Source organism: Ursus arctos, unplaced genomic scaffold (assembly GCF_023065955.2).
Source record: "Ursus arctos isolate Adak ecotype North America unplaced genomic scaffold, UrsArc2.0 scaffold_6, whole genome shotgun sequence".
NCBI lineage: Eukaryota > Metazoa > Chordata > Mammalia > Carnivora > Ursidae > Ursus > Ursus arctos.
Window position 1 is genome coordinate 49264879 of NW_026623078.1, and position 26810 is coordinate 49291688.

The 26810-nt window shown below is 44.4% G+C and overlaps 1 protein-coding gene and 1 long non-coding RNA gene across 4 annotated transcripts; one reads left to right on the plus strand and one right to left on the minus strand.

Moving 5' to 3' along the window:
- Positions 1 to 1529: 1529 nt before the first annotated feature.
- Positions 1530 to 6001, minus strand: TSPYL5 (TSPY like 5). Of its 3 annotated transcripts, XM_026495680.4 has the most exons (3): positions 3670 to 6001; positions 2313 to 2422; positions 1530 to 2228 (listed from the first exon to the last, which is right to left on the minus strand). In XM_026495680.4, the coding sequence occupies exon 1, from the start codon at positions 5860 to 5862 to the stop codon at positions 4615 to 4617; it is 1248 nt and encodes a 415-aa protein (XP_026351465.1). In that variant the 5' UTR covers positions 5863 to 6001; the 3' UTR covers positions 1530 to 2228; positions 2313 to 2422; positions 3670 to 4614. The 3 variants fall into 3 exon arrangements, with proteins under 3 accessions (XP_026351465.1, XP_057164081.1, XP_057164079.1); XM_057308098.1 differs by lacking the exon at positions 2313 to 2422; XM_057308096.1 differs by having other exon boundaries at positions 1530 to 2422.
- On the plus strand, positions 5909 to 26415 carry LOC113252902 (uncharacterized). The gene is made up of 3 exons (XR_003315104.4): positions 5909 to 6382; positions 7089 to 7132; positions 13106 to 26415. It is a non-coding gene; the product is annotated as an uncharacterized LOC113252902 (long non-coding RNA).
- The last annotated feature ends 395 nt before the right edge of the window (positions 26416 to 26810 follow it).

Here is a 26810-nt window from a genome sequence, read left to right on the forward strand (position 1 = left end):
GGGGGCAATGAAGGAAGGGGCCCATGGGGAGGGAGTGAACCCCAGATCAGAGTGAAGGCTTCGCACCTCTGAAGAAGCAAGTGTGTGAGCCGAACTGGGCAGAGAGCCCTTCCCAGGGCGTAACCCCAGGGGACTCGGCACGAATCCCAAGACGAGACCTGAGCATCCGAGGCTGCTCTCTATACCTCTTTGCATGCCACGTACAGCAAGGCTCTGGGTGTTTAAATTTTTTTTTAGTTGAAAGCATTCAAAATTGGGAGATTCTGTATAAAAATCCTGATTCCTCCCACTGCCCTTTGAAGATGTAGCCACCCTCGGCCAGCACCGCCCCCAAGGAAACAATCCGGCCCTGCAGAACAGCCACGTAGTCTCCACCTCCGTCCACGGCTCCCAGGCTCGCACGGAGGAAAGGCCACGTGAAGACAGAGAAGAGGCCCACCCACAAGCCCGGAGGGGGGCCTTCAGAGGAAACTAGTCTGCCCACACTTTGATCCCACACTTCTAGCCTCCAAAACAGAGCAAGTCAGTTTCTGTTGGTTAAGCCAGCCGGTAAGTGGTACGTCATTATGGCAGCCCTAACAAACAGATGCATATATCCTCATGAAACAAAACTGGCCTACTTTGCAAATTAATTACCAGACTAGCCCTGAGGCATCCGACTACAAACTGCGTTTCAAACTCATTCATTCATTCAATATTTGAACACCTACTATGCTCTGAACACTGCACGTGCATTGATTCAAGCCCTTTATCATATAAACCAATTTTATTTTTTTGTCATTTAACAACCCACTTCTAATTTTTTCCAACTATTTTCTGCTGGACAGCTTTTCGTGGCCTTTTGTTGTCTGCTGCTGCTTCCCTTGATGAATAGAATTAACCTTCTTACATATGTGTTATGAACGGCATCAGAGACCCCAGTTCTCAACTCTGGCTAGACAACACAATCACGTGGGATGTTTCTAAAACACCTACACCTGGACTAACCCCTTCCCACATTCTGATTTAGTTGGCATTTGTGCAGAGCTCTGGCAGTATATTTAAGTCTCCCAGATAATTCTAATGTGCAACCAAGGCTGAGCACTGCTGCTCTAGTCTGAATGGGACTTGAACGTCACCTCCTTTGCTACTCAAAGTACAGTTCACAAACCACCAGCACTGGCATCACCTGGAATTTTGTTAGAAATGCAGAATCTCAGGTTCCAGCCTGGACAACTGAATCAGAATTCACACTTTAACAGGATTCCTCACACAATTCAGATGTACTCTACAATTTGAGAAACACTGGATTTCCACTAAAATCACCTGGAAAACTCGTTAAAAACAAGAACTACCGGGCTTCCTCCCAGAACCAAAAACAGAATTTCGATCTCTGCTAAAGGCGTGAGAATCAGAATTTTATATATTGTTATGCAGCTTGTCACACCAGGGCCTGAGACCTAGGAATCACTCTTTGAGTCCAATGTATACATCCCCTCAACTACCTAGCTCGGCTTCACCTTCCAATTCTTTTTTTAAAATAAAAAATATAACAGAGATACAGGCTTTTATTTTTCCATCATGCATGCAAGCTTACAACTATTTATACTGTTTAGGAACAAAGGAATAATTGCATTATTACCAGGGTGTCAAATTACCAGTAAGACAACCAGTAACTGATTGCTTTGGGGAGGTTATTTTCTCAGAACACAGAAACAATTTCCAAATTATACTTCCAAGACCAGTTATATTATGAGACCAGGACAAGCTGATGATATTTCTAATAGTCACACAAGTCTCCATCTTTCACAGGCAAAAAAGACTGATACTCTGGTGAAGGGTCTCAAATAAGCACCTTATCGTATCAGTCTTCAAAGGATTTACAACAGAACAGTCTCTCTCTCTCTCCTTTTGTGGATACAGGGGAAAGGGAGCATCTTTTCACCTGTTTTTGAAACTCCCTATTTATCCCGAAGACTTTCACTTCTAAGGCCCATTTCTGGAACTTCATTAGTTAACATTCAAAACAAAAAGCAGACCTGATGTGATCATGACAGTGACCCCCACCACTATCACCACCAGAAGAGAGTCCCGATCTCCCAGAGCAGTCAAGGTTGAATCGGCACAGTGTCGGATTTTCCATCAACAATACAGGTGGGGAGAGGAAGATACCAGGTTGATCATAATTGATGTAGCTAGGTGATGGGTACGCAGGGTGCAGGTACCATCCTCTCCATTTCTGTGCATGTCTGAAAATGTCCATAATAAAGAGCAAAAAGTTAAAAAAAAAAAAAAAGTAAAGAAAAGAAAAGAAAGAAAAGAAAAAAGCAGACCTATACAGCTACATCTTCCCATTAGGCAAAAATGGGGGAAGTGGTAAGATTTTACTTATGGCAAAATAAGCAGCATAGAGCATCAATCTTCCACATACGCAAGGCCACACCTAGAACAAAAGAGAAAGCATCCAAAGTAACATTATTCTATTTTGGATTTGTTTCTGTGATTTATAAAATCCACTAATGATGAAATAATCATCGGACAAAACTGTGGGCAAATCCTCACCTAGGCATCGTATTGGCCCAGGACCCTTTTAATTCTCCCCTCCTCACTCTGGGGAAGGTCCCGCCCCGTCCCTGCCTTCACTGAGAGATAGGCATCCTCTCCCTGAGGCTTCTCAAGCCATTTCTTCCTGCATCCCCAGGCCCCCTCCACACCAGGCTCATTCCTGCTCTGTGTTTTTGCTCCAAGTCCCCCGCCCGGCACACCCTCTCTATGAATTTGAGTCAAGGCCTCCCCAGCCCTTGGGGGACTCAGAACAAGGTCTCCCGTAAGGAAAGGGAGATTAGGGGAAGGGCAAGTGTAGTTACAGTCCTACCGCCCCACCCTTAGGGATGTGGAGGAGAAAGAGGGACCAGCTCAGGTTTTATACTCCCTGGAAATGAGCCTTGGAGATCCAGAAGAGATTCTGCCCAGCCTGTCCTCATGCCCCAGGACACAAGCCTACTCCTAAGGGTATCTGAAGGTAGAAGTAAAGAGAGCAAAGGACTGCTGAGAGTGGAAAGCTGGAGAATGAGGGCCAGATGGCCAGAGGCTACCACAGAGGAGGAAACAATAGGAGGTACCTGGGTCTTAAGGGGCACAAAACAAGAAAGAAAAAAAAAGTTGGAACGGAGTAAACACTAGTCCATGACACTGCTGCCTTAGGGTTTATAATTCTAACACATGTGGAGCCATGAAAAGAATTCTCAACTTGAGAATTACAGAGTGAACCCAGGAGTCGGAACCAAGGTCTGACCACAGACCCACTCAGCTTTCTGGCTTCCTCTACCCCCTGTCAGCCGTGTGTGAGTGTGCACAGCAAGTCCCAGCTGCCTCGCTAGCTGTATGCAGAAAACCCTAGTTTCTCAGTCGTTTTCTCTTTCCGAGCTGTGGTAATATTGAAACAAGAAAGGAAGGGAGAAGTGGAGGAAGGAGGAGGACAGGAAAGGAAGGGAGGAAAGAAGGAAGAGAGGGAGTGAAGGAAGGGCAAGTAAGGTGTAGAGGTGTGCGATGAGGTAGACACAGGCCCACAGATCAGAAGTACCTCTTCCCCAGCAACCCCACTATAGCACTCTGGTCATGTGCTAGGAAGGGATAAGTGGAGCTGACAAAGGTACCCAGATTGTACGTGGGTCCAGTCCCCACCCTCACCTGGAGCCACGGCATGATGACAGTGAGCACATGTCCACACACCTGCCCGTCAGTCTGGCAGGCAGCAGGGTTCCTGGAAGGCTAGGGAGGGTAGGTGTGTGTCTCATGCACTGGCAGGGGACCTGGATCCACAGGCAATTCTTGGGATCCTCGTTGACCAGGAGGCCAACTGGGGCCAATAGCAACCTAGACAAGTCTCAATGGCCTGACCATGACAGGGCATGGTATAGACCTTGACGAATGTTCAACGGTAGAATGGCCCAGAGGCAAGAAGAGACACATGATGGTACAGAACACATGGCATACTGCTTCTCACCCTTAACCTCATCCACGCCCAGCAGTCAAGCGCTATTGTGCATATCCAGCAGGGCAGCAGAGGCCCCTGGCCAAAGTCAGAGATCCAGTAGGTGGTGGCAACTAGGCCGGTGACCCCAGGGCTTTGGACAATCAGTTTTGGCTGATGGCCAATACCATGCGCACTAGCTTCATTCTGCAGTGGCAACAGAAAAACTGGCCATAGATGGCATGCGTGGCCAGCATGAACACAAAGCTCGGCAAGTCACTGGCCCTGAAGCAGCAGAGCTTGAGGATGCACTGGTCCTCTTGGAGGATGACTCATGAGTGTCCATGTTAAAGACGGCTGGGAAAGGCCAGAGCCAAGAACACGGTCCGGGCAATGTAGACAAAGGCAGCACACATTTGAAGCATGTGTGCTTAACATATAAACAGGAGGGGTGAGATCATTTAACATGTAACACTAATGTGAAAAAGCAAGAAGGCCACCAGGAGGCAAAAGAACATGATCATAAATACCATATTCTTGTAACTGAAGTCCAAAAGGAATACAGTGCACAGAGGCCAACATGAAGAGAACGCAGACAGCCAAACACGAGTGGTTAGCTAGGCACAGGTCCAACAGGAGGTAGTAGGGAGACTAGTGCAGGATCAGTTGGACTTGTTTGCCCCAGGCTCAGGGGTCTCCACTGGCTGCCTTGCTGGACCTTGTCTGCCCTCCTTTCCTTTCTCCGCACGGGCCCCTTCACTCATAAGGTAGTACTGCAGGGGGTTGGGCCACAGTTCTTCGTTGATTATCTCCACAATCTTGTCAGACTCAATGGAGCTGTGGTTTGCAAACCACCCAAAGAAGCTACGGCTGTTGTCGGGGTTCCCCTGGCTTAAGGACTGGAGATCATGCCCTGGGAGCCACTGGATTGGAGTAGAACGAGACACCACCTGACCCGAAGGACCACACCCATATTCCTTGATGAGCACCTTATTTTGGAAATAGGGGTTGCGCCCAAAGTAGAACTTGATTTTGTAGCCCAATCTGGCAAGGCCAAGCTCTTCCACCTCCAAGCTGTTCAAGTAGCTGAGAACCTCTTTATCTTGGTTGTTCAGAAAGGATGAGAGCTGGGGGTGGTTCTGAAAAGCTTGCCCCCAGAAACCCGGGATATTCTGGATGAGGAGGTTCCTGCGCTCTAAGTGATGCAGTCGCAACTGCCCAAACTTCCGCGACAGCCGAAGGTAGGCCCTGTCTGCCTGGGCGTTCATGGTCTCCAGCTTCAGCTGGACTGTCTCCAGCGTATCCATGCTGCCATCTGTCGCCAGGGGCCCTGACCCTGCATCCTTCTCCACCTTCTTTTCCTCTACCACAGGGAGGGAGACACTCTCCCCTGTGGCCCCCTTCTTCAGCTTCCCACCAGCTATGGCCTGAGGCCCCCTCCCCGCTGTGCCACAGGTTTCTGGGGCCTTCTTCCCGGCAGGGCCACGCCGATTTCCAACGCGGGGGCCATTTTTCGGCCTTCCCACGGTTCCCGCGGTTCCCACGAAGACAGTGTCTGCTGCTAGGCGCTCCGAGAGAGATGTGGCCTTCCCCAGGCTGGGCCTGGTCGCGGCCTGCCCGCGATCCCCCGCAGCTCGGGCCCGGAGCGCGAGGCCACAGTCCAGGGGGAGCCGGCAGGCAGCGTCCTCCCCGGGCCGACGGGACGGCGCGGGCGCAGCGGTTTCCAGGCCACCCCAACCCGCGCCAGCCTGCACCTGTGCCGCCTGGGTTTCCTCCCCGAGCCTCTGGCACTGTGGCGGGTCCGGGTCGCGGGGGGCGTCGTCAGGAGCAGCGCGGACTCGGGCTTTGCCGCGGCCTTTGCCCCGGCTTTTGGCGCGGGAGGACTTTCTACCCCTACTTCGGCCGCTCATGGTGGTAGCGGAAGCGGCTTCAAAGCCACGCTCCGACCCTGCCGCCCCTGGCGCCAGCTCGCGGCCCCCAGCTAGCGGGCCTCTCCATGGCAACCGCCGACGTCACGACTGTACGACTGTACCGTCGCGCGAGGACAGGCTGCGCGCGGCGATTGGCTCCGCCGCCGCAGCTGCGCAGGAGCCGACCCTCACCGACACCCCCCTCCTCTAGCGCACCCTACCTCACTTTGTCTGTTGGAGGGGGTGTGCTTTCCTTTCGTTGCTTCCGGTTGGTCTCCCCGTGCCCGCTGGGTCTCGTAGAACACGTCTAATTTCTCTCATACAAGACGACGTGACGACAGCCATCACGTCCATCCCCCACCCCCACCCCCGTCATCTCCTTTCTAAACTAAACATCTCAGTTCCTTAATTACCTCTTGTGACATTTGCCACGATGAAACTGCTGTGGGCCCCTCTGTTTTCTCTTTGAAAGCCTTTGCTGAGGGATTTGCCGTGGTGCCTGAACTCCAGAGAATGAAAGGTGGGTACCATGGTGTGGGGCCACAAAGCGATTTGATAGGTGGTGGGATGTTACTAGCGATTACAAAAATAATCACCAGTATTTTGTGAGCATCATATGAACCAGGGACCTGACTACATGCTTTATATGCATCCTCTCTATAAATGAGGGAAGTGTTGTTGTCATCCCCACTTTCCAGATGAGGAAACTGTGGCTCCAGGCCCCCAAGGAATAGTCCTGAGATTACATAGTAAGGGAGAGAAGCACAGTTCAAACCCAGGCCTAGCTGACTCATAACCCCTGCTTTATAGTCACAAGTGGCGAGTCCTCCCAGGCCTGCTCCCCTGCAGATTACTGCACTAGCCCTTACGAAGGCCAGCCTTGCCTGTAAAATAGTCATTAGCAGGGCATTCTCTCTTCTACCTAGGAGCATAACCTAGATCCTCTAGCTGTCTCAGGCCAGTTTACAGGGCTGGACTTTCACTCAAGGTATAGGACCAGGAGTGAAGGCCGCAAGTCAGAACTTCCTAATTGGAGTAAGATAGGAATGTGGTCAGAGCCTCCATAGTGGCAGTGAGGAGGCCCTAGAAACTTACTATCTCTTGTTCCTGGAGGGAGTTCTAGACCATGCTGTTACTAGCCAAGTGATAGGACCTTGAAATAGACCAGTGGTGAGACCATGACTGATAGGAAAGTGAACAAAAACCTTTTGAGGTTGTCCTTTCAGGCTCACAAGGAACAAGAAGGCCCTTGAACCCAGCTAACAGAGAGGTAAGTTCCAGGGCCCCTGGGAGCTCAACACCTCTTTACTCTTATTTGTCAATGTGTGGTTGTAGACTAGCAGCCTGGCATCACTTGGAAGCTTGTTAAAAATGGAGAATTTCACACCCTGCCCCAGACCTACTAAATAAGAATTTGAATTTTAACAAGATCTCAGTTTATTTGTCTCCACATTAAAGTTGAAGTATAGGAGACCAGAGAAAAGATAAATTATTTTGATACAAGCGGGCCTTGCTTTAAGCCAGCCCAATGCAAGTGACTGCTGACTTTCTCAAAGCCTCTACAGTTTTGCAAGGCTCTGTATGATCTAGCAAGTTCCCTGCTGCCACTACCCAACTTACCTCTCTCACCTCATCTTCTTGTCTCTCCCACCCCTTTCCAACTATACTGGTCTCTTTGCTATTCTTCAGACACATTAGGTAAGTTCCTGCTTCAGGGCCTTTGCACTGGCTCCTCCTTCTGCCGTAAATACTCTTCCCCCAGTTGGGGTTGGTCATGTTGGCTGGCTCCCTACACACTTTGCTTATGTGTAACCTTTGCAGTGATCATCCTGTTTAAAATTGCCACCCATCCCATCCCTCTTACCCTGCACTACTCTTTCATTATCCCTTAGCACTTATTGCCTTCCAACATACTATACCAATTATTGATTCTGTGTATTGTTTAACTCTATCTCCTTTCCAGAATGTCAACTCCATGAGGGCAGGTATCTGTCTTTTGTTCATATGGGCCGACAACAGTGTTCATATGAGCCGACAACAGTGTCTGATAGTCATGAAATCATTCATTAATTGTTGAGTGAAAGAACCAACCAAAGTAGAGTTTTTAAAAAATGGGTTTATAAATTCATTGTCTGAAATTCAGAATACCCCTGTTTTTCCCACAGAAGCAATTTTATAGGTGAAGGTTATATACACAGATCAACATATGAAAACTTACTAAACTCATAACTTAGACACAGAATTATCTTTTGATATGAGCACCAGTCAGGGACAGGTTGTAGGGGAAAATCTAGTGATAAATTTAAAAATTAAGTTAGGGGTTGGTGTGCCTTGCTGGCTCAGTTGGTAGAACATATGACTCTTGATCTCAGGGTCATGAGTTCAGGCCCCACATTGGGCTTGGGACCCACTTAAAATTATAAATAAATAAATAAATAAATAAAGGCATTCCTCTTTTTAAGAAAAATAAATTAGGGGAATTAATATTTGATTTAAAAGGGATTAATCCAAAGACTACCTTAAATTCTTGTTGAAGGCCCTTCATAACCGCATCTTTCCAAGGCCTTCTATGAACATTCCAGACCACAGGAAGTCATCCTGTCCTTGATCTCACAGAGAAATTAACTGTAATATTTATCTGGCAATTAGACACTCGGTTTTGTGCCAGTCCTTGTACAGAATTACCTCTTAAACTGGATAGCCACAGACTGGAATTGTCTGTAAATCTCAGAGAAAAACTTAAAAATCAGCTCAAGCAGTCACTGTCCCTCTGCAAACTGCAGAAATTGTTGGGCTGGCCCGCTTCTCAGAGGACTCAGCTCTACCAACCTCTGTTGTCAAGAGCCTTAATCCAGCATCAGCAGCTGCGTCATTGACTGCTCACCCATGGTTAAACCACTGCAAAATTAATGTAGGCTGGGCCACTGCAAACGGTGTTTAGTATACAATGTGCCTTGAGCCTGTTTCCATAATGTCAGAGAGATAAGCATCAGGTGAAGGGAAGCAAATGTGAGACTAACATTTTATATAAAGATATTCCTCTGGTCCAGGTCACCCAGCCCATAGGGCTTCTATATTTAAGAGGCTGGTCCGTGCAGCTGAACTGAAGTGTTGGATTTTCTTCTCAGGTATTAATATTTAACTTTATATAAGACAATAGCTTGAGTTCCCAACTAGATATTAAACCATATGAGGGTAAAGACTGTGTCTCCTTTTTCCCCCAAAGCAGCTAGCATGGGCCTTGTATATACTAGTAATGTTACTGAAAGTTCACATTTATTTTGTACTTTATACAATGCCATGTTCTAATTTACTTAATCCCCACAGCCACCTCATGGGGCAAATGCAGTTGTTGCTCGCATCTTAGAGATGAAGTCATTGCTATACAAAAAGGTTCAGTACCTTGCCCAAGGTCACACAGCTAATTAATGGTTTTAGCCCAGGCAATCAGATTCCAGTACCCATGCTCTTAACCACTATTCTATGATATAAAATTATCATTTGAGAGATTGAAATATCAAACTCTTTCTAGTGGGTAAAAATACCTTTCAATGTTCAAAAATTATATGTATGTATAAAATTATATATATACATGCATGTACATACACATTCTTACACATGCAACATTGGTCAGGAATCACTTTTCAGTAGGGTTTATACCTGGTGTGGTGATACTCAACATAAGGGAGTTTTCATTTCACCAGTCCATGTTGGGAATAAAACATCTCCATTTGCACTGCATTTGTCATGAGCATTCTGTGAATATTATGAAAGAAATATGTTTACTATCATGAACTCAGAAATCTGGAGAATTTTGACCTTTTCCCAATAATGAGGGCCTTAAATCCATGATAATATAAGCATTTAATTGATTCTTTTGAATGTGGTGATATTTCATCATTTGCAAATTTTATTAAAAATTCATAAAAACATTTTTCAAAATATTAAAGTAACTCGTGTTCACTTTTGTCCTCTAAAAATTGTACTTTCTCCCTTCCTTTTAAGGTCTGTTTTCCTTGAATCATAGAAATTAACAAGCTGGGAAAAAGACATTCCAGTGATCCAGCCTATTCCCCCACCAACAGACTAACATTCCCCACAGTTTCTCGGGTAGAACTTTAAGATCCCAGACTTGACATTTTTAGCCACAGGGTTTTGTCTTTCCCCAAGGAGATAGTATGAGGCTCTTAATTGGCAGTAAGTCTTGCTTACTGTATGGATTTTGCCAACTAACCCTCCTAGGTTATGGAGGATCATGGAAAAGAAGGGGGTGACATAGGAATATTTTCAAAGCCAAGAGGGAGAGAAAAATCCTCTTATGGTAAATTTCAAAAACTATTTAAAGTTAATATCTTTAGACATTGCCTAGATTCTTTACAATTCCTCCCCAAAGAGCAAAATTTTGTATTAGACCACCTAAGTCATTCAGTTCATATCATATAAGCAGCTGTAAAATATTTTAAAATTTTGACAGATGTATTCTTACTTCTTGGCATTTCCTTTTTACCCTACAACATTTTCACCATTAAAATTAGATCTTTAGGCTAAGGCTTTTATCCTAGAGAGGGAAAGGTACTGAAGAACCTAGCAAGAGCCGAATTCAGCAAGTCAAATTCTTCACTTTGAATTTCAAAATAGGCTCTTGAGAGGGAAAGATACAATGATATTGAAAAAGAAAAAAAAATTAGCTCTTCAAAGGCAAATCCTGGAGCACTAAGTGCATAGAGTTTATAACATAAAACATAAGGAGGAAAAACATGTGATGATGTATAAACCATATCTCCACCACACAAAGAGGCAGTAAGAACCTTTTCTGAGCTGGGTTTAAGGATCTTGGAAAACATTTAGGGAGAATGTAGCTGGTGCAGGATCTCTCGAGAAAAGGATTCTCACAGTTACCCTTCCAAGGAGCAAAACACTTGGGGAGTTGGTAGAGACCATCCTCCTAGAAAAGACAGACATCTGAGAGTAGGGAGGACTAGCTCCCAACTTGAAAACTAGAACCCAAACAAGAAATCCTCGGAGAGCTTCTTTCATCATAGGGCAGCCAAGAGAGTAGAAAAGTATGTACTGAGTGTTAACTTTAAAAATAAAACCGCCAGTTATTTTATAAGCAAAAAAGAAAAAATGGGTTTATTCAGGAACAGCAGAAAATTGTAATTCAGAACATGCAAGCTGTAGCAAAACTACAGGCAAGTTCAGAGAGCAAAGGAGAGGAAGGCTCTTCCATATAGGAAAGGGGGAATTGGGAGGTGCTGTTACAAACAAAAGTCCATTGGAGTAAACTGAGAATTCAAAGTATGGTGGGTTTTCACTGGCTGAGTTGTGACTGTCTCTCATTGGCTGCGCTGTTGCTGGGCAAGAAGAAACCATCTTCCTTCTGCTGGGGTAATAAAGCCGATAAAGTAGTATGGACTTACAAGGTGTGAATCTTCCTGTTGGGTTTGCAATTGTCAACTAGTGGTAAGGCATAAGCGCTCGCCTTTTGGCCTCCTGACTTTATTTTATACAAGGTTTCTCTCTCTCTCTCTTTTTTTTTTAAGATTTTATTTATGAGAAAGAGAAAGCATGAGCAGGGGGGAGGGGCAGAGGGAGAGGGAGAAGCACGCTTCCCGCTGAACAGGGAGCCCCACGTAGAACTCGATCCCAGGACCCTGGGATCATGGCCTGAGCCGGAGGCAGACGCTTAACCAACTGAGCCACCCAGGTGCCCCACAAGGTTTCCTTTTATTTTCACAAGGTTAAGTGTTGCCAAAGGCATTTCTGAAACGGCCTGTCCCACCCTCCAGCCACCCTACTCTCAATCTCTCACAGCCCCAGAATAGAGTGCAAGAGCAACCACGCATTTCCCCATGTTTAGTCAAGAGAGGTGTGGAGATTGGTTAAGAGCATTTGGGGAATTTGAATGGACTTTGTGTTGTTGACAAAGAAGGTGCTGAGTAAAGGACTTGATGACTAAAGACCATGAGGGGCAGGCTTCCTCGGGGGACACAATGGAAGTAGAGGCAGATTTCAAAGACCAGGCAGGTGCACCTAAGCCTCAGCAGACACGGACAAAGACGGAAGATGAGATTCACACCAGACTCTCCTCCATCAATGACAGGATGGAGAAGCTTTAGCCCTGGAGAGATGAGAAAAGAAACTGGGAACGTCCTATGTGATTAAGTATTTACCTAAAAGAAACTGGAATTTTTAATGTTAAGTTACCAAGTCATTTGAATTGCCATGTTCAAGTTATCTGAACTTCGTAAGTTGCTGCAACCATGAAAATTCATACTCACTACAATAATATTAACTAGTCCAGACCCAGGGTCTAATGAGTTTAGTCACGCAACTCCAAAGCTGGAGAAACTTAAGAGACAGTGTTTTAAAACTCCTTAGAAAATAAGTGACATTGATAGTTTTAGAAAATAACAGAATGTATTAAAAGAAGGCCTTATAAGACGAGGTTGTGATTATGAAAATTATGAAATCCATGAAACTTCAATCACCAAATGTGAGCCTTTTCACTACAATTTAGGGAGGGCCCCTAAAGCAAAACTAAGTGCTCTCCAAGAAAGTCTCTCGTTAATGGGTTATGTGCTGAATTTAGAACTGTGGGTGCACCCCATTTATTGCAGTTATTACTTTTAATATGCGATTTAGTAATTTATCACACACTTGAATTTTTCCCTAGTTGGGCTACATATGCAAGCCTTTGTCTCCAACCAGTAAAGAAGCTTCATGAGTTGCAAACACCAAACTTGACTCATATACCTTGTATGTAAGCTGCACAGTGCCTTCTCCTTGAATTACTGCAGTCATTCCTGTACCAAACCAAATTTCCAAACCAAAACAAGCTGTCCTCAGTCAACATCATCCCATGTTGCCCAGTGCAGAGAGCAGTAGGATGGAAGGCCTCTCTTTTTGTGCATTCAGAAATGTTTTATTCATATCATACTCATAACTTTTTAAATCTTCATTATCCCCTTTCCTAAATATACACACAGACACACTCTTAACATCCTTACTCCTTCTTCTTTCCCAACAACACATTAATAGTACAGAAATGTTCTGGAAAAGGAAGTGAGGTTGGTAGATTTTCACTTGGGAGATAAATTGGGAGGAAAATATCCCAACAGGACTTGGATATGAATCTTGGTATATCCCAGAAAAAAAGTTATTGACAAAGGGCAATGTGAAAAACAGAAACTGGGTTTCCCTCCACTTCATATAATCTAAGATCCTGCATGGTTTACACTAGGTTCTGAGACTGAAGAAGGCCAGGATCTTCATGGAGGATGACCAGAGTCTGCATGGAGGTAGGGTCCCTGGGATGGAGGTAAGGGAGCGAATCCTCTCATATCACCCAGCACACCTCAGACACCAGCCAAGTAACTATGGTAGTCAGAGAAACCAATTAGAAGACCCCCCCCCCATTTTATCAAACAAACCATAAATCGTCATGAAGCTAGGAATTTGCCTCAAAGACCTGGGGGAAATGAACAAAGATAAAATTAAATTGTATTTTAAATTAATGGGCAAGCATTGTGTGGTTAAAATGTTCAATTATATGTTGCAGTCAGCTAGTACCCATAAGCATGGGGTTTTGTTGTTCCCTTTCCTTTTACCCAAGCTAATTTAACTGAAGATACTCCTTGCTTTCTGGAATGCCCACTTTGGTTTTTCATTCTGTATTTGGGTAATATCTGATAGCAATAAGACATTTTCAAAAGCACTTAAGAATTAATAGTCAAGAAAAGGAACAAAGGAAAATTAAGGTCTAGGAAATTAAGGGAAAAAAAACAAACAGAATGAAGTGTCCGAATGTGTCCCTTTCCACTGTGTCTCCTTTACTTGCTGGAGGCTGGCCATGGATTTGATTCTGGCCTTTAACCCACCAGTGCAAAGAGAGAAATCAGATGTGGTATAACCTTTATAATGTTTGCAGTATTTAAACACACACACACACACACACACACACACACACCAGCAACAAAATGAAAAAACGGGTTCTCAGAGAAAACACATTTATTCCCCATACTGAATCCAGAAAGGAATATCAGGAGTGAAAGCCCCAGGACCATGCTGATGCTGAATCCAGCACCACGGCCGTGTCCTGTAGCACCAGCCACATAGACTGGCAAGCAGAACAGAGAGCCACTTGGTAAAAGCAGTTCTGTGGTGGTCCAGGTCCAAAGCGATAGTGGCTTCGTCCAAGGATATAGAGTTTGTGGAATTTCGAGGAGAACCTGGACATATATCCTGAAGTCAGCCTCTGCACATGGGGCCTTCTCCAGCTGACATTGTGCCTGGAGCCTGGGTATTGTCTGTGGGGGGCGACATCATGTGAGGAATGGACGATGAATTCTGGTACAAAGCCTTCCCAAGAGCCATGTCCTCCCCTTCCATTTCGTCATCGATTTCTCTGTCTCCATCACTTTTCTTTCTTTGCTCCCCCAACACATTGATGTGTTTAGAAAAACAATTCCAGTTGCTTTTAAAAAACTTTTCCCCATTTCAAGTGCCATTCACACACAAAGTTGAGTCCTTGGGGACTTAACCTGCGTTTGCCTCTCAGAGTGACTCTGTACCTCAGTTTCCCCGTAGTGTGAGAGGTGGTTATTCAGGTCAGGGTTCAGGTATAGGACCAGGCAGGTGGTAGAATGAAGCAGGCCTGTGCACATCAATAGGGAACTAACGGGTGGGTTATGCCCTTTCTCAGGCTGACGGTTGCCACTTAGTAGCCATGGAGAAATTTCCATTTTTATGTGAAATTTCTTAAAGATCCTGTGAGAACCAAACAAAATAATTCTGCTTGTAGACTCCACTTTTTAACCCCTACTTTACACCCTTATTTTTTTTTAACTAATTTTTTAAATGAAATCACGAATGAATATCTGGAAATTACTTGAATTCCTCCAAAGAAGAGAGATTTTTTGTGGCTGCCACCCAAGAGAAACCTTTGAAAATAAAGAGCACTCAGATGATCCCAAGTTGGACTGTCCCCTGCAGGGTTGAGGCAAGCCAGGAGGTGATGGCAACTAGGCGACAGCTGCTACTCCTGATGGGCACACGTGAGAGGTTAGAGTCTTGTCAAGCAAGATTTTTTTTTTCATTTAACTGGCTTTATTTTTTCATGCATAGAACCCCATGCTCCCTCTGATTTCTTAACGCACATAATTTAGACTCCCAAAATATTTTCATCTTCCTACACCATGAAGGCTTTGCAAGACCGGCTCAGAGACACATCCGTGCTGCTCACATCCCCCGGCAGCTGCATCTACAAATCTTCACTGGGCAGCAAACACACTTCTGACATAAATGGTAGACTTGAGTGACTATGCCCCTCTGGATCCTTTTTTTCCTCCCCTTCTTAATACCCACACAATCGATCAGGTGGGCCATATGGCCTCTCTGATTCACACATGAAGACAATTAGGACACCAGGCAGTTAATTGCTCAAGCTGGCATTTTCATAACTAAAACAAGAAAACCTAATGCTTTGTCTTCCTCGGGAAAAGCCAACTCCATCTGGTCTTGGGTATGATTAAGATACTAATTCATATAATATCTAGCTAAAAATGTATATAACCCTATTTAGACAAAAATAGTGAATGAAAGTCAATTAAGTTTTCCACTGCAGAATCCAGGCTGAAATGTAATAGTAAAAATCTAACATGAGGATAGCGAGTATACTGTATTTACTAAGATTTTACACACACTCCAAGAGGGAGATGCTGGTCACTGGAGAGCAACCAGACCACCCTTCTCTGGGACCAGATATCAGAGAACAGCAGTTTGGAGATGGGGGGGCGGGGTGGTTCATAGCTATGACCTCTAAAGTGATGGGAGGACACTTAGAAGTACAAGGCCAGGTATCAAGAAAGCTCAAAGGCTTATTTTCTCGCACCAGGACTTATAAAGGGTACCTCTCCCACTGCAACCCTATTATTAAAATAAAGCTAATCAGCATGTTGTGGTTGAGGAGATTTCTGGAAAGTTGTCTACTCCTAGCCTGGACTTTGTGAGTTGGGAGCCAATGAGAGGGGAAAAAAAAATAGTAACAGTCTGAGCACAGAATTATTGTTTTATTTAGAACAGAAAGAGAATATTTACCATGGTATGGCTAGACCTATGAACTGTAGTTGGAGGGGTCAGGAAATTTACACTTCCCACGTGACTCGTTCTCCCACCACAGGCAGGAGCAGTGAAGGAACCAAGAACCCCTGAAGCAGAGACAGCCCAGGAAGTGAGAGCACACTGAGCACACTTCTTGCAAAAGGTCTGCAAGCATAAGGGAGACCCCTGAAGCACTGGCACAGCCTACCCACTCTGGAGGGGTGAGTGGAAATTTTTGGAAAGTGCCTGTGGGAAAGAGATGACAAATATTCCTCTTGTCTCTTGCCTGCCATCACTAAAACCAATAAAAAGGAAAACAGAACGGAGGTTTCTAAAAAATTAAAAATAGCGCTACCCTACAATCCAGTAATTCCACTACTGGGCATTTACCCAAAGAATACAAAAACACTAATTCAAAAGGATGTGCACCCCCATGTTTATTGCAGTATTAATTACTATAGCCAAGATATAGAAGCAGCCCAAGTGCCCATCGATGGATGAAGGGATGAAGATGTGGTACATACATGCAATGGAGTCTTAGCCATAAAAAGAATGGATTCTTGCCATTTGCAACAACATGGATGGAGCTAGAGAGTATTAGGCTAAGCAAAATAAGTCAGAGAAAGACAAATGCCATATGATTTCACTTATATGTGGAATTTAAGAAATAACTGAACAAAGGACAAAAGAGAGAGACAAACCAAGAAACAGACTCTTAACTATAGAGAACAAACAGATGGTTCCCAGAGGGGAGGTGTTTGGGGGATGGGTGACATAGGTGATGGGGATTATTACCATGATGAGTGCTGAGTAATGTATAGAATTGTTGAATCACTACATTGTACACCTGAAACTCATCTAACACTGTATGTTATCTATACTTGAATTTAAAAAAAGGAAAAAAATTAGGAAGTAAACAAAAGTATCTAAAAGAAGCAAACAACAATTCGTTTATGATCAAACAAGATTTCAGCAACCAGTGATGTTTAAAAAAAATTACTACCATATGCCTCATGTATTACTCTAGTAAATGAGTTCTTTCATCATCAAGAGAGTTTATATGACATTCTTTTGATGATGAAAGAATTCATTTGCTAGAAGAGAATTCTGGAAAAAGTCATGTTAAGAATCATGCTGGCATAATTCAGGTTTATCTAAGGATCTGGCCTTCTGGCCTTAATTTTATCATTTAGTAGTGACTCGAAAATATTACAAACCACCCCCCAAAACTACACACAGTGAACAACGTATAACATGTCATTTTAAAATTATAATAGAATATTCCTTTTATGATTTGAAATTATGTATGTGGGATTCATAGAGTGGGATCATGTGAGATGGGGGAGGGAATTGGCAAGAAAGATGGCCACAGGCAGGGGCCTAATTTATGAGTCAGCATGCATTGGGATCTAAAGAAATCCCACCCAAACCTTTACAATTTTGCACTCAGGAAAATGAGACTACCTGTTGACAAGAAGCAGCAATGCTGAAACAACAGAAAAAGGAATTGGGCCTGAATCAGTCTCCTGTCGATGCTGTAACAAATCACCACACATTTAGTGGCCTAACAAAACATAAATGTATTGTTTTACAGTTCTGTAGGTCAAAAGTCCAAATGGTCACAGTGGACTAAAATCCAGGTGGTGGCAGGTGTGTGTTCCTAACGGAAGCCATAGAGAAGACTCCATCCTAATGGCTTCTCCATCTTCTGGAGGCTGTCTGCATTCCTTGGCTCTTCCAGCCAGCAACTGGATCGCTCCTAACTCTGCTTCCATCCTCACATTTCCTTCTCTCACTGACTCTTCAGCCTCCCTCTTTTACTTATAAAGCCCCTTGTGATTGCATCATCCTACCTGGATTATTTGGGATAAATTCCCATCTCTAAAATCCTTCACTTAATCACGTTTGCAAAGTCCCTTTTGCTACATAGGGTAACATATTGAAAGGTTCTGGGGATTGAGATTTGGACATCTTCGGGGGCCATTACTCTTTCTACATATAGAGCCATAAATACTGAGTATTAATTTTAAAAATTAAGTGTTAAAAGAAGATTTATGACCAATTATCCTGCTTTATCATTGTTCCTCTCTTTGATATACACCCATATTTTTATTCCTATGCCCTAAATATGTTTTATAATAATAATAGGTAACATGTGTCAAGTGTTTTCTAATTACTGGGTACTGTGCTAAGCAATTTACTTGCATTTTTGTATTTAATCCTTTCAACAACCCAGTGAGATAAGTGCCATTATCGTTCCCATTTCATGAATGAGCAAATGGAGGCTTTGAGAGATTTGTCTGAGATTATACAGCTGAAATTCTGAGCTAGGTCTCTCTGGCCCCTAACCCATGAGAAACAATTCAGCTAGAATGAGGCTTACAAGAGCAAAGGTGTATTTCTTGTTCATATTCTCTCTCTACCACATGTCTGTCTTGGGTCTGCTGCTTCTTCACATCCTTGTCATTCTGAGACTCAGGTTGAAGAAGCAGCCCCTATTTGGGCTTCTGCCCTTTTCAGATAGTGCCCTTTGTTAGAAGAGAGAAAAGTGAGATGATAGAACTTCACATGGACTTTGAGTGTTATCTTGGAGGTGACAAGCATCACTTCTCACATTACATTGGTCAAAGTAAATCAGTGACTGAGCTCAGCACCCATGTAGCCAGAAGGTCTTACTCTATCACTAAGTAGGGCAACAAATATTTGGAAAGAATAAAACAACATATAACCGCTTCAAGTATGGTGCTGTACCATTCATTGAGGATGAGAAGAAAAGTAACCATTTGTCTACAAAGCCAAGATGACTTGGGACCTCCCTTAGTGGCCCAGCTCTCATCTCTAGGCCAGCTGGACTCTTGGGTTTATGTATAAGAGGTCACCTGTATGGAGGGATGTTCTCTGACACTGAAATGTTCCTTCATCTGTGTGCTTAGAGTATCTCACACTGCACTGTTGGAGAGAAAATTGTGTCACCTGGGGGTAGCTCTATGGTGCTAGGAGCTATGAATCGTTCCTCAGGGAGAATTGCTCCCAACTAGTAAGATGATGGATGTAGATCTCCCTCAAAGCAGCAGATGAGAAAGAGTGGGGGAATCTCCAGAAGTCCTCTCTAGTACCCAAAAACTTCCCAGGATTCTAATCCAGATGAAGAATGCTCTTCTCTGAGTTTTTAGGACCCAAGGGTTGGGAGTGATAATTACATTTTGTGCAGTGGTCTTCAAACTGTGCTTTAAGGAGCGCTCAAGTTTCAATAGTTGTCTCGGAAATGGCTAGACAGACGGACACACACCACATTCCCCCTCACCTTCATTCCTGGGCCTTGCCACACAGGCTAGAGCACAAATGGGGCTTTCAGTAATGAGACTCAAAGTGGAAAAAGAGAGAGAAGAGTTCCTTTTAGTACAATACACAGAAAATCTGCTAAGAGAGGCTCCATTTAGTAGTCTGGAAGATTCCTTTGCCAAGGGTTTGTTTCCCCTGCGGTTATAAATGGTTGTGCCCCATGCCTACTCTACCCAGCGCCTTCAGAGAGGATGGAGCTGAAAGACTGGCCATCCTAGCAGGAAGCTAAGGAGAAGAGGGTAATAGAAGGGAGGAGGTGGTGGAGGAAGTTAGGCTGGGCCAGGGAACGAACAAGGAAGAGAGAGTGTCAGTACAGGGGCTTGTTCTCTGTGCTACTGAGAAGGGAAGCCATGAGGCTAAGCCACATGTCTGTCAAGGTGAGGGTGCTTGAGTGGTGGAGAGACACACTTCTGATGCCCCCCTCCCCCGCCTCTGAGCTCTGTGGGACCGTGTGCCCTGGAAAGAGCTGCCAGTTAGCTGTTTGCCAGAACGCTGTTATTACCACTTCCTTGCACCATAATATTGAGCATTGAGCACACATACATAAAAGACTTCCATTTAAGATTTAGTTTGAATGAAAAGAAAAAAAAAACCCACTTGAAACCTCACAATTTAACCCAATCTTTTAACGTCATGGAAGAGGGAATAGGATCCCAGATGAAAAGGCTTGCCTAGGGTCATGAAAGGAAGCAGGAGAAAGTTGGAACCAGAACCGGGACTCTGGCAACCAGTCCAGCGTCCCTCCCCGACAGCCCCATAATCCCCAGTTCTGGGCTGTCATCTTTGGGGCTCACAGCCCCATCACTTAGGGGTGACAGCCATTTGCTTTCACCGAATAACCTCGCTTCCGGTTCCCTTCCGGAGGAGAATGCCTTACTTGGATTTTGCAGCAGCACTATCGTGCTCGGAAATGAATCAGACCCTCATCTTCCAGTGGTACTAGACTCATCTAAAAGCCACAGCATGGGAGAGTGTGGGCTGCTCGCTTCGCCTGGGTTGCCGTCCCCACTCACGCCCCTTGCCTTGGCCTCGCCTCCTGTGCAATGCCTCCCTGGTTTGTCAGGGCGGTGCAGTCTGCCAGCTAGCTGCCAGTCGATTTGTTTTTTTCAAGTTTGCCGTGTTGCAGTGACAGGACTGTGTTGAGGCCCAGATGCTTCAGCATAAATAAATAGCACATCTGGAACCTGGAAGGAGTCCAGCTGCACGTTGTAGAAAAATTTGGGTGGAAACAGAGCCGAGTGATACACAGCTGGAAACTGTTGAGTTCAGAGCGAGGTGGGGAAGCAGTTGAAGCAGGGAGAAAGAAGAAATGGAAAGGAAGAAAAAAAAAAAGATTAAACCAGGGATTTCTGTTGTCCGGGAGGCTCTGAATTATCATTGATGAGAAACAGAGCCATGGGTTATGCAACCGTTGAACTAAGAGCATCCTTATAAAAATGATAGTTTATAATAATTGACCTCAAAGCAGAGAGGCTGAGCAAGGCTGGGAAGCTTGACTGCTGGATGCCTGGCTGCCTCGGATGTGTCAGTTCGGTCACCTCCTAGCTGTATGAGTCTATAAATGGCCTCGTGGTGAGCAGGGTGAAGGAGTTCAGCCCTGCGCTGGTGAGAACCCCAGGGCTCCCTGCCCAGGATCACCCGGCATTTGGGAAGCTTAGTGAGTTCCCAGGCTCCTGGGCAGCCTCAGCTGAACACGCCTGTTTGAAACATGCAGCGTATTAAAGGGGAGGCCAGGGAGGAGGAGGACAAACAGTGACATCACTCTCTCCCAGCCCAGAGGCCCAGGCAGATGATTCACCAAGATGAATCAGCAGCGGGTGCCGAGAGAGCCGCTAACACCCACACCCCTGGCCAGAGACTAAAAGCTACAATGACATCACTGAGCAGAGGAGAGGAAGTTTAAGTAAAGGGGAAATTAGGACAAAAAGAAGAGAGAGAAAAAATCTGTTCTTCTCCCTCTTAATGGAAATCAAATGCATGGATTAACTTCTCAATGGATGGCTTGGTTTAATCTCCTGGATTAAATAGACCCCAAATTAAGCCATCATTAAGAGATACCAGAATGCAGGCTTTCTAAGCAAAGAACAGTATCACGGGGCAAAGCCTTTCTCAATCCTTCTAGCCCCTCCCACCTCAGGTGAATCCTGCTGCCCTAGAGAGAATCAAAGACTCCTTCCAACCCGCTCGGGGCTGAACTTGATAACTGTAAGGTGCAGCCTTGTCATTTTTAAAGTAAAGCAGATGACTAAACAAAACGGGCCCCATGGCAACTCTTACACCTGGTTTGGTCTAGATACCAAGTGTTCTGCGTTCACAGGGATCTGAAAGGATAAATGACTTTCTTTGGGTCTTAGGGAAAATTTTTAATTGGCAGTAATTGCACTTTGAAGAGCTCTTAAAATGACTGAATCATACACAAGGACTCATCTTGGATACTAACTCTTAGTTTGTGTGTTTCCAGCAGTCCAGTGGAGGTGGGAGCCATTCAACCCTCACAGTATCATTTACAGTGATTCTGAAATCTTTTTAATAATACAGACTTAAGGAATATGGTTAGAAATAGGTATGATTTGGCTATGTATCTATGCATAATTTTAAAAGCTTTGTTTACTTATTCAAGAAATATTTATTGAGTACTTTCTAAGAACCACGCATTATGCCGGAAGCTGGGCTAAGTTGCTGAATGAGACACAACTCCTGCCCTCAAGGAGCTTATAGTCTAGAAGCCAGAATTTCTGTATCCACTGTGCAAGGGAAACACAGCTGCTAATTCTGTTCAAAATTAATGTCTTGGAGTACCGATCAATTCTAGGGTAAGGGAAAAGAAGGCTGCACAGCACCGAAAATGTCCCATGCCTCCAAATAAAAAGAGAATTGTATTTAGAAAAATCTTAATTTTGTGGCATTTCAAGAACACAGAAGCAGCATAAAGAGAGGTGAGCCAGAATCTTTCTTGCAGCTTAAAATCTCTTATAGGAAGAATCCAAACCAACATGGTATTTTGGAGAAGAAGGTGCACTGGGGAGGTTGAATTCCATGGAAGCCATGTTTCCTCAAAGCATCTCATAATTCAAAATGGATACAGTTCCATCCTGACCATGGATAGAGAGTTTGGGGGAGGAAGGGTGTGAGTGCTGTTTACCAGCTGGAGTGCCACGGGCGATAGCAGAAATCCCATTTACAATGTGCCCTACCGCTGGTTTGAAATGATAGGACTCTTGGCTCAGTTTTTGGTTTAGTGTGGGGGTCCTCCAGGTCCTTCACCCTGCTCCCCTCAGGGAGTCCATCTATATATACAATATCAATAAGTCTCCTTGCTTTCTGGCTTCCAGCCAGGTTCTCCCAGTGGGCAGCACCTGCAAGAAATCGGAGATAGAGGAGAGATGTTAAGGTATCAATTCCTAGGGATCCCACTCTGCTGGGCCACCACTGGTCAGCTGTGTCCCTCTCCCAAAGGCCCAAGTTCCCATCCAGGGGCCTCCCCATATAGGTGTCCTCCTGAGGGTTCAGGAACCACTCACTCCCCTTGTCCCTATCGGTCTGGAGCACGGATTGTACTACTCCTGGCAGTTCCCCTACACCCTGCCCACACCTCTGTAAACAGTCCTTTCAGCTAATTTAAGTGTGCCGTCTATTTCCTGCTGGGAACGCGACAATTTATATTATTTATATTATCCCAAATGTTGAACCTAAAGGGAAGCTTTATTATTATTTTCTTATTACACAGTTTCGAATTTGCTTGGCTCAAATTTGCATGAAATAGTAATAAATTTCAAAAGATCCACAGGCCCGTCTGCATCAGGAACAGGGTTGAAAATCAAGGTTTACAGCAACCTGCCTTAGATTCCCCTCCCTAGCTTAAACTATTATCCTTGATGACTTTGGGGACCTTCCTTTTCTGCTTTACTTTTAGCTTAAATAGTAGATGTTGGGTTGTTCAATAACAATTCCTTCCGCCTTAGCTTCATTAACTCCTTGGCAAAAGGATGAACAGGATTAACGGGCAATGCATTAAGGCAATCATCCCTCTGCCTTTCCAGTCATTGGAATTCCATTCCCAGGCAACGATAATCTCTGAAATATTCAGAAGCAGGCATGTGACATCTCTTCTTCTTCCACTGCAGCAATGCCCAGGATTTGATTTTTATTTGGCTTGATTTAATCATTTCAGCCCCTCTTGTTGGGTCACTGATTCAGTAGTAGATAGTTTGGCCTCCACTGCAGCTCAGCAAAGCCAAAGCAGACAGTTTGGCTATGGGACAAATGGGTGTCTGTCACCAAGAGCCGTGCACATCTGCTGATTTATGGATACAACCCATCATTTCAGCGTTTCTCACCTCCATCTGGAACTCCCTATTCATCCATTCACTCTTACCCATTGCCACTTCATCATTCACAAGGAAATGCATTCTGGAAGCATCACGGGAAAGGGAAGCCAACAATTTCCTGAAATTCATGTCCAAGCAATATGTATTTAAATGAGAAGGCAGGGATGGACAGTGGACCCACCTTTTAATGGGCAAATGATGAGAGCACTGCCTTTAGAATCAGATCTGGATTTTAATCCTAGTTCCACTTCCTACTACTTGTATAACATGGATTAGTTGCTTAACCTCTCCAATTCCTACTGTGCTTCTCTGTAAACTGGATATTATTAATACCTACCTCGGTGGCTATGGTGGAAATTAAATGAAATAATGGTAGTAGAGCTCTTAGCCTCCAGTTTATCCTGAGTTTGTTAATTACATAAATTCTGGCCCTCAGTTTACATTTCAAGGTTGCTAACATTGGTGACCCTCCCAAAGGGTGGTAGATTTCAGTAATGAATAATCAAGAGGAATAGAAGCCATTGTTTCATAAGACTATTCCATCTTCCTGGGTTTAGATAAAACAAATAAAACAATCCCCCCCACCACCAAAATGCTCAATGAAATTATTATCAACCCATAAGTTAAGAAGATAATTTAAGAGCCCTAGTCTTGAAACAGTATATCTGGAAGCCGGTTTGCTTAGAAACTCAAGGAGGAACAGGATTGGTTGTCAAAATCATGATTCTGTCCTATTATCTAAATAGGAGTGAAGAGAGAATGAAAGACAAATGAAAGCAGATGGGCTGCTTAAGCAGGAAGAAAAGAAATCTTTCCTTGGGAAAACAATTGGGGTTTTAGAGACAAGGTAGATGGATATAAAGGGAATAGAAAGGCACACCCAGATCTAGCTGCTCCCAAAGAAAAGATTAGGAAGAAGAGCCAGCTGGAAAGACCCCTCCCCTCCCCACACCTGGTAAGGGATCTCAAGTTTAGGAAAGCATTGAAAGCCATCCTCTTCCAGCTCTAGGAAGAGAGTCCCTAATAAGAGCAACTGTAGAAACCACAGGCCGGAGACTGTGGCCGATCTGCCAGGTAGTTACAGAACTTTTGGACAGATTCGAGGGGGGGAGATCCATCCCAAATACTTAAGTATAATTCTTAAAAGAATTACTGGGTGGGTTTCTAGGTGGAGGAACCATTATTATAAGTGAGGATGCAGACAATACCTGTGATGGGAAAGAACGTGCCCAAGAAATCCATGGAAAGACCCAGTGAAGAGGAGACCTTTTAAAAGGAAGCAAAGCAGGACAAAAAATAGATGAGGTGCAGCCTTGGGTTATTGGTCTAATGGAACTACATCTCCTAGGTTGGATTATTCCTCTCATGGGAGTGAAGGTGGAAAACTTCTTTTTGAACAGCATGTGCTGGAAAGATCCAGAAATCTTTGACTTCTCAGCTCCCAGCACGAGGAACTCCCAAGACCAAATCTAAATGGGGTATATAGTAGAAAAAACAATCCTAAAATTTTTAAGTTTTAATTGATTTCCTGGGAGAGAAATACACCTTGAATTAGGTGTGGTGCCTGGGGCTGCCACTGCTGTAAATTTATAAGTTTGACAAGAAAGAGGACTGTTTCAATATCCAGTCTCTAATGAAGCAAATGGCATTTCTGTGTGGATTTCCCTCCCACCCAGCCATCCCAAGTATGGTGAACTAGTACCGTGCATAACCGCTTTATGGAAGATGCCTCTGAACCGAGTTTCAGTTCATGGGTTGTGGAGCGTGGAGAAGTGCCCTGGATGGACTGGATGGCATGCCGGTAAAAGTGACTGAAAGTTTCTCTGCCCTGTTTCTCACAGTCTCTTCTATGATCTCCATGACATCAAATCTAGAGTCGTGGAGGTATCCTCTAGCCAGGGATACCCGTGCTGGAAGACAGTAGTTTGACTATGTTCCTCTGGAGGATGGCCATTTCTGTAGAAGAAAGTCAGTGATAATTGTGGTGTTCTAAAAACTCCTTAGATTTATTAAACTAAGAGACTTTGGGATGGATGAATTCACTTCAGAGACACCAAAGGAACAGCACTTGAAGGAAACGTACCTCCACGCAGCCCTGAAGATCCTTCCGACCCGGCCTGAGCCAAGGGTACGTGAGCAGCACAGCCCCAGCCATCATACTGCAAAGGCCCCAGCAAACTTACAAAGCACATTTGTCTCAGTGCCTTCCTGCTTTTCAGCTCTCCTCCCCAGTCCCTGGTCCCAGCCACTTTCTTCTGGCCCCTGGCTCCCTATGGCTCCCCCACTGCAGGGCCTCTCCCTTGTCCCTTCCCTCTCTCTTTCCCTCCCTCTATGCCAACTAGCCTTCTAAATCTATGCTGTCCAATATGGTAGCCACATGTGGCTATTGGACACTTGAAATGTAGCTCCTCTGAATGGAGATTTGCTATCAGATTAAAATACACACTGGATTTTGGAGACTTAGCATTTAAAAAAAATGTAAAATATCTCACTAACAATTCTTATTTTGATTACTTGTTTAAATGATACTTTTTAATATATTGGGTTAAATATATTAAAATTAGGGGCGCCTGGGTGGCGCAGTTGTTAAGCGTCTGCCTTCAGCTCAGGGCGTGATCCCGGCGTTCTGGGATCGAGCTCCACATCAGGCTCCTCTGCTAGGAGCCTGCTTCTTCCTCTCCCACTCCCCCTGCTTGTGTTCCCTCTCTCGCTGGCTGTCTCTATCTCTGTTAAATAAATAAATAAAATCTTTAAAAAAACAAAAAAATAAATATATTAAAATTAATTTTACCTGTTTCTTTTACCTTTTTCAATGCGGCTACTAGAAATTTTTTAATTACATATGTGGTTGACATTATGTTTCTAACACAAACCCAGTGCCCTGGGTCCCAAGCATATCTTACTGCACCCTCTCCTGCTCCAGGTCTGCTAAAGCACCCAAACCAACCTAACTTTCCTTCTTCTGAATAAGCATAGATTTCAGTGTTCCTAGTTGGAGAATGATTTTATAAGTGAACCATTCTATTATGGTGCTAATGGTTGACAGTGCTTAGTTTGGCTCTCCACATGTCCTTATTAAACACCTACCATGTGCATAGATTGTACTTAAGCCAAGTGGGCATACTTGGAAGCATAAGAGAGCTCTGCCATCCAGCAGCTAACAACCAGGTTAGGTAT

Bases quoted from the DNA above. Each gene is read 5' to 3' on its own strand.
- TSPYL5 (XM_057308098.1), bottom strand. From the start codon at position 5,862: ATGAGCGGCCGAAGTAGGGGTAGAAAGTCCTCCCGCGCCAAAAGCCGG.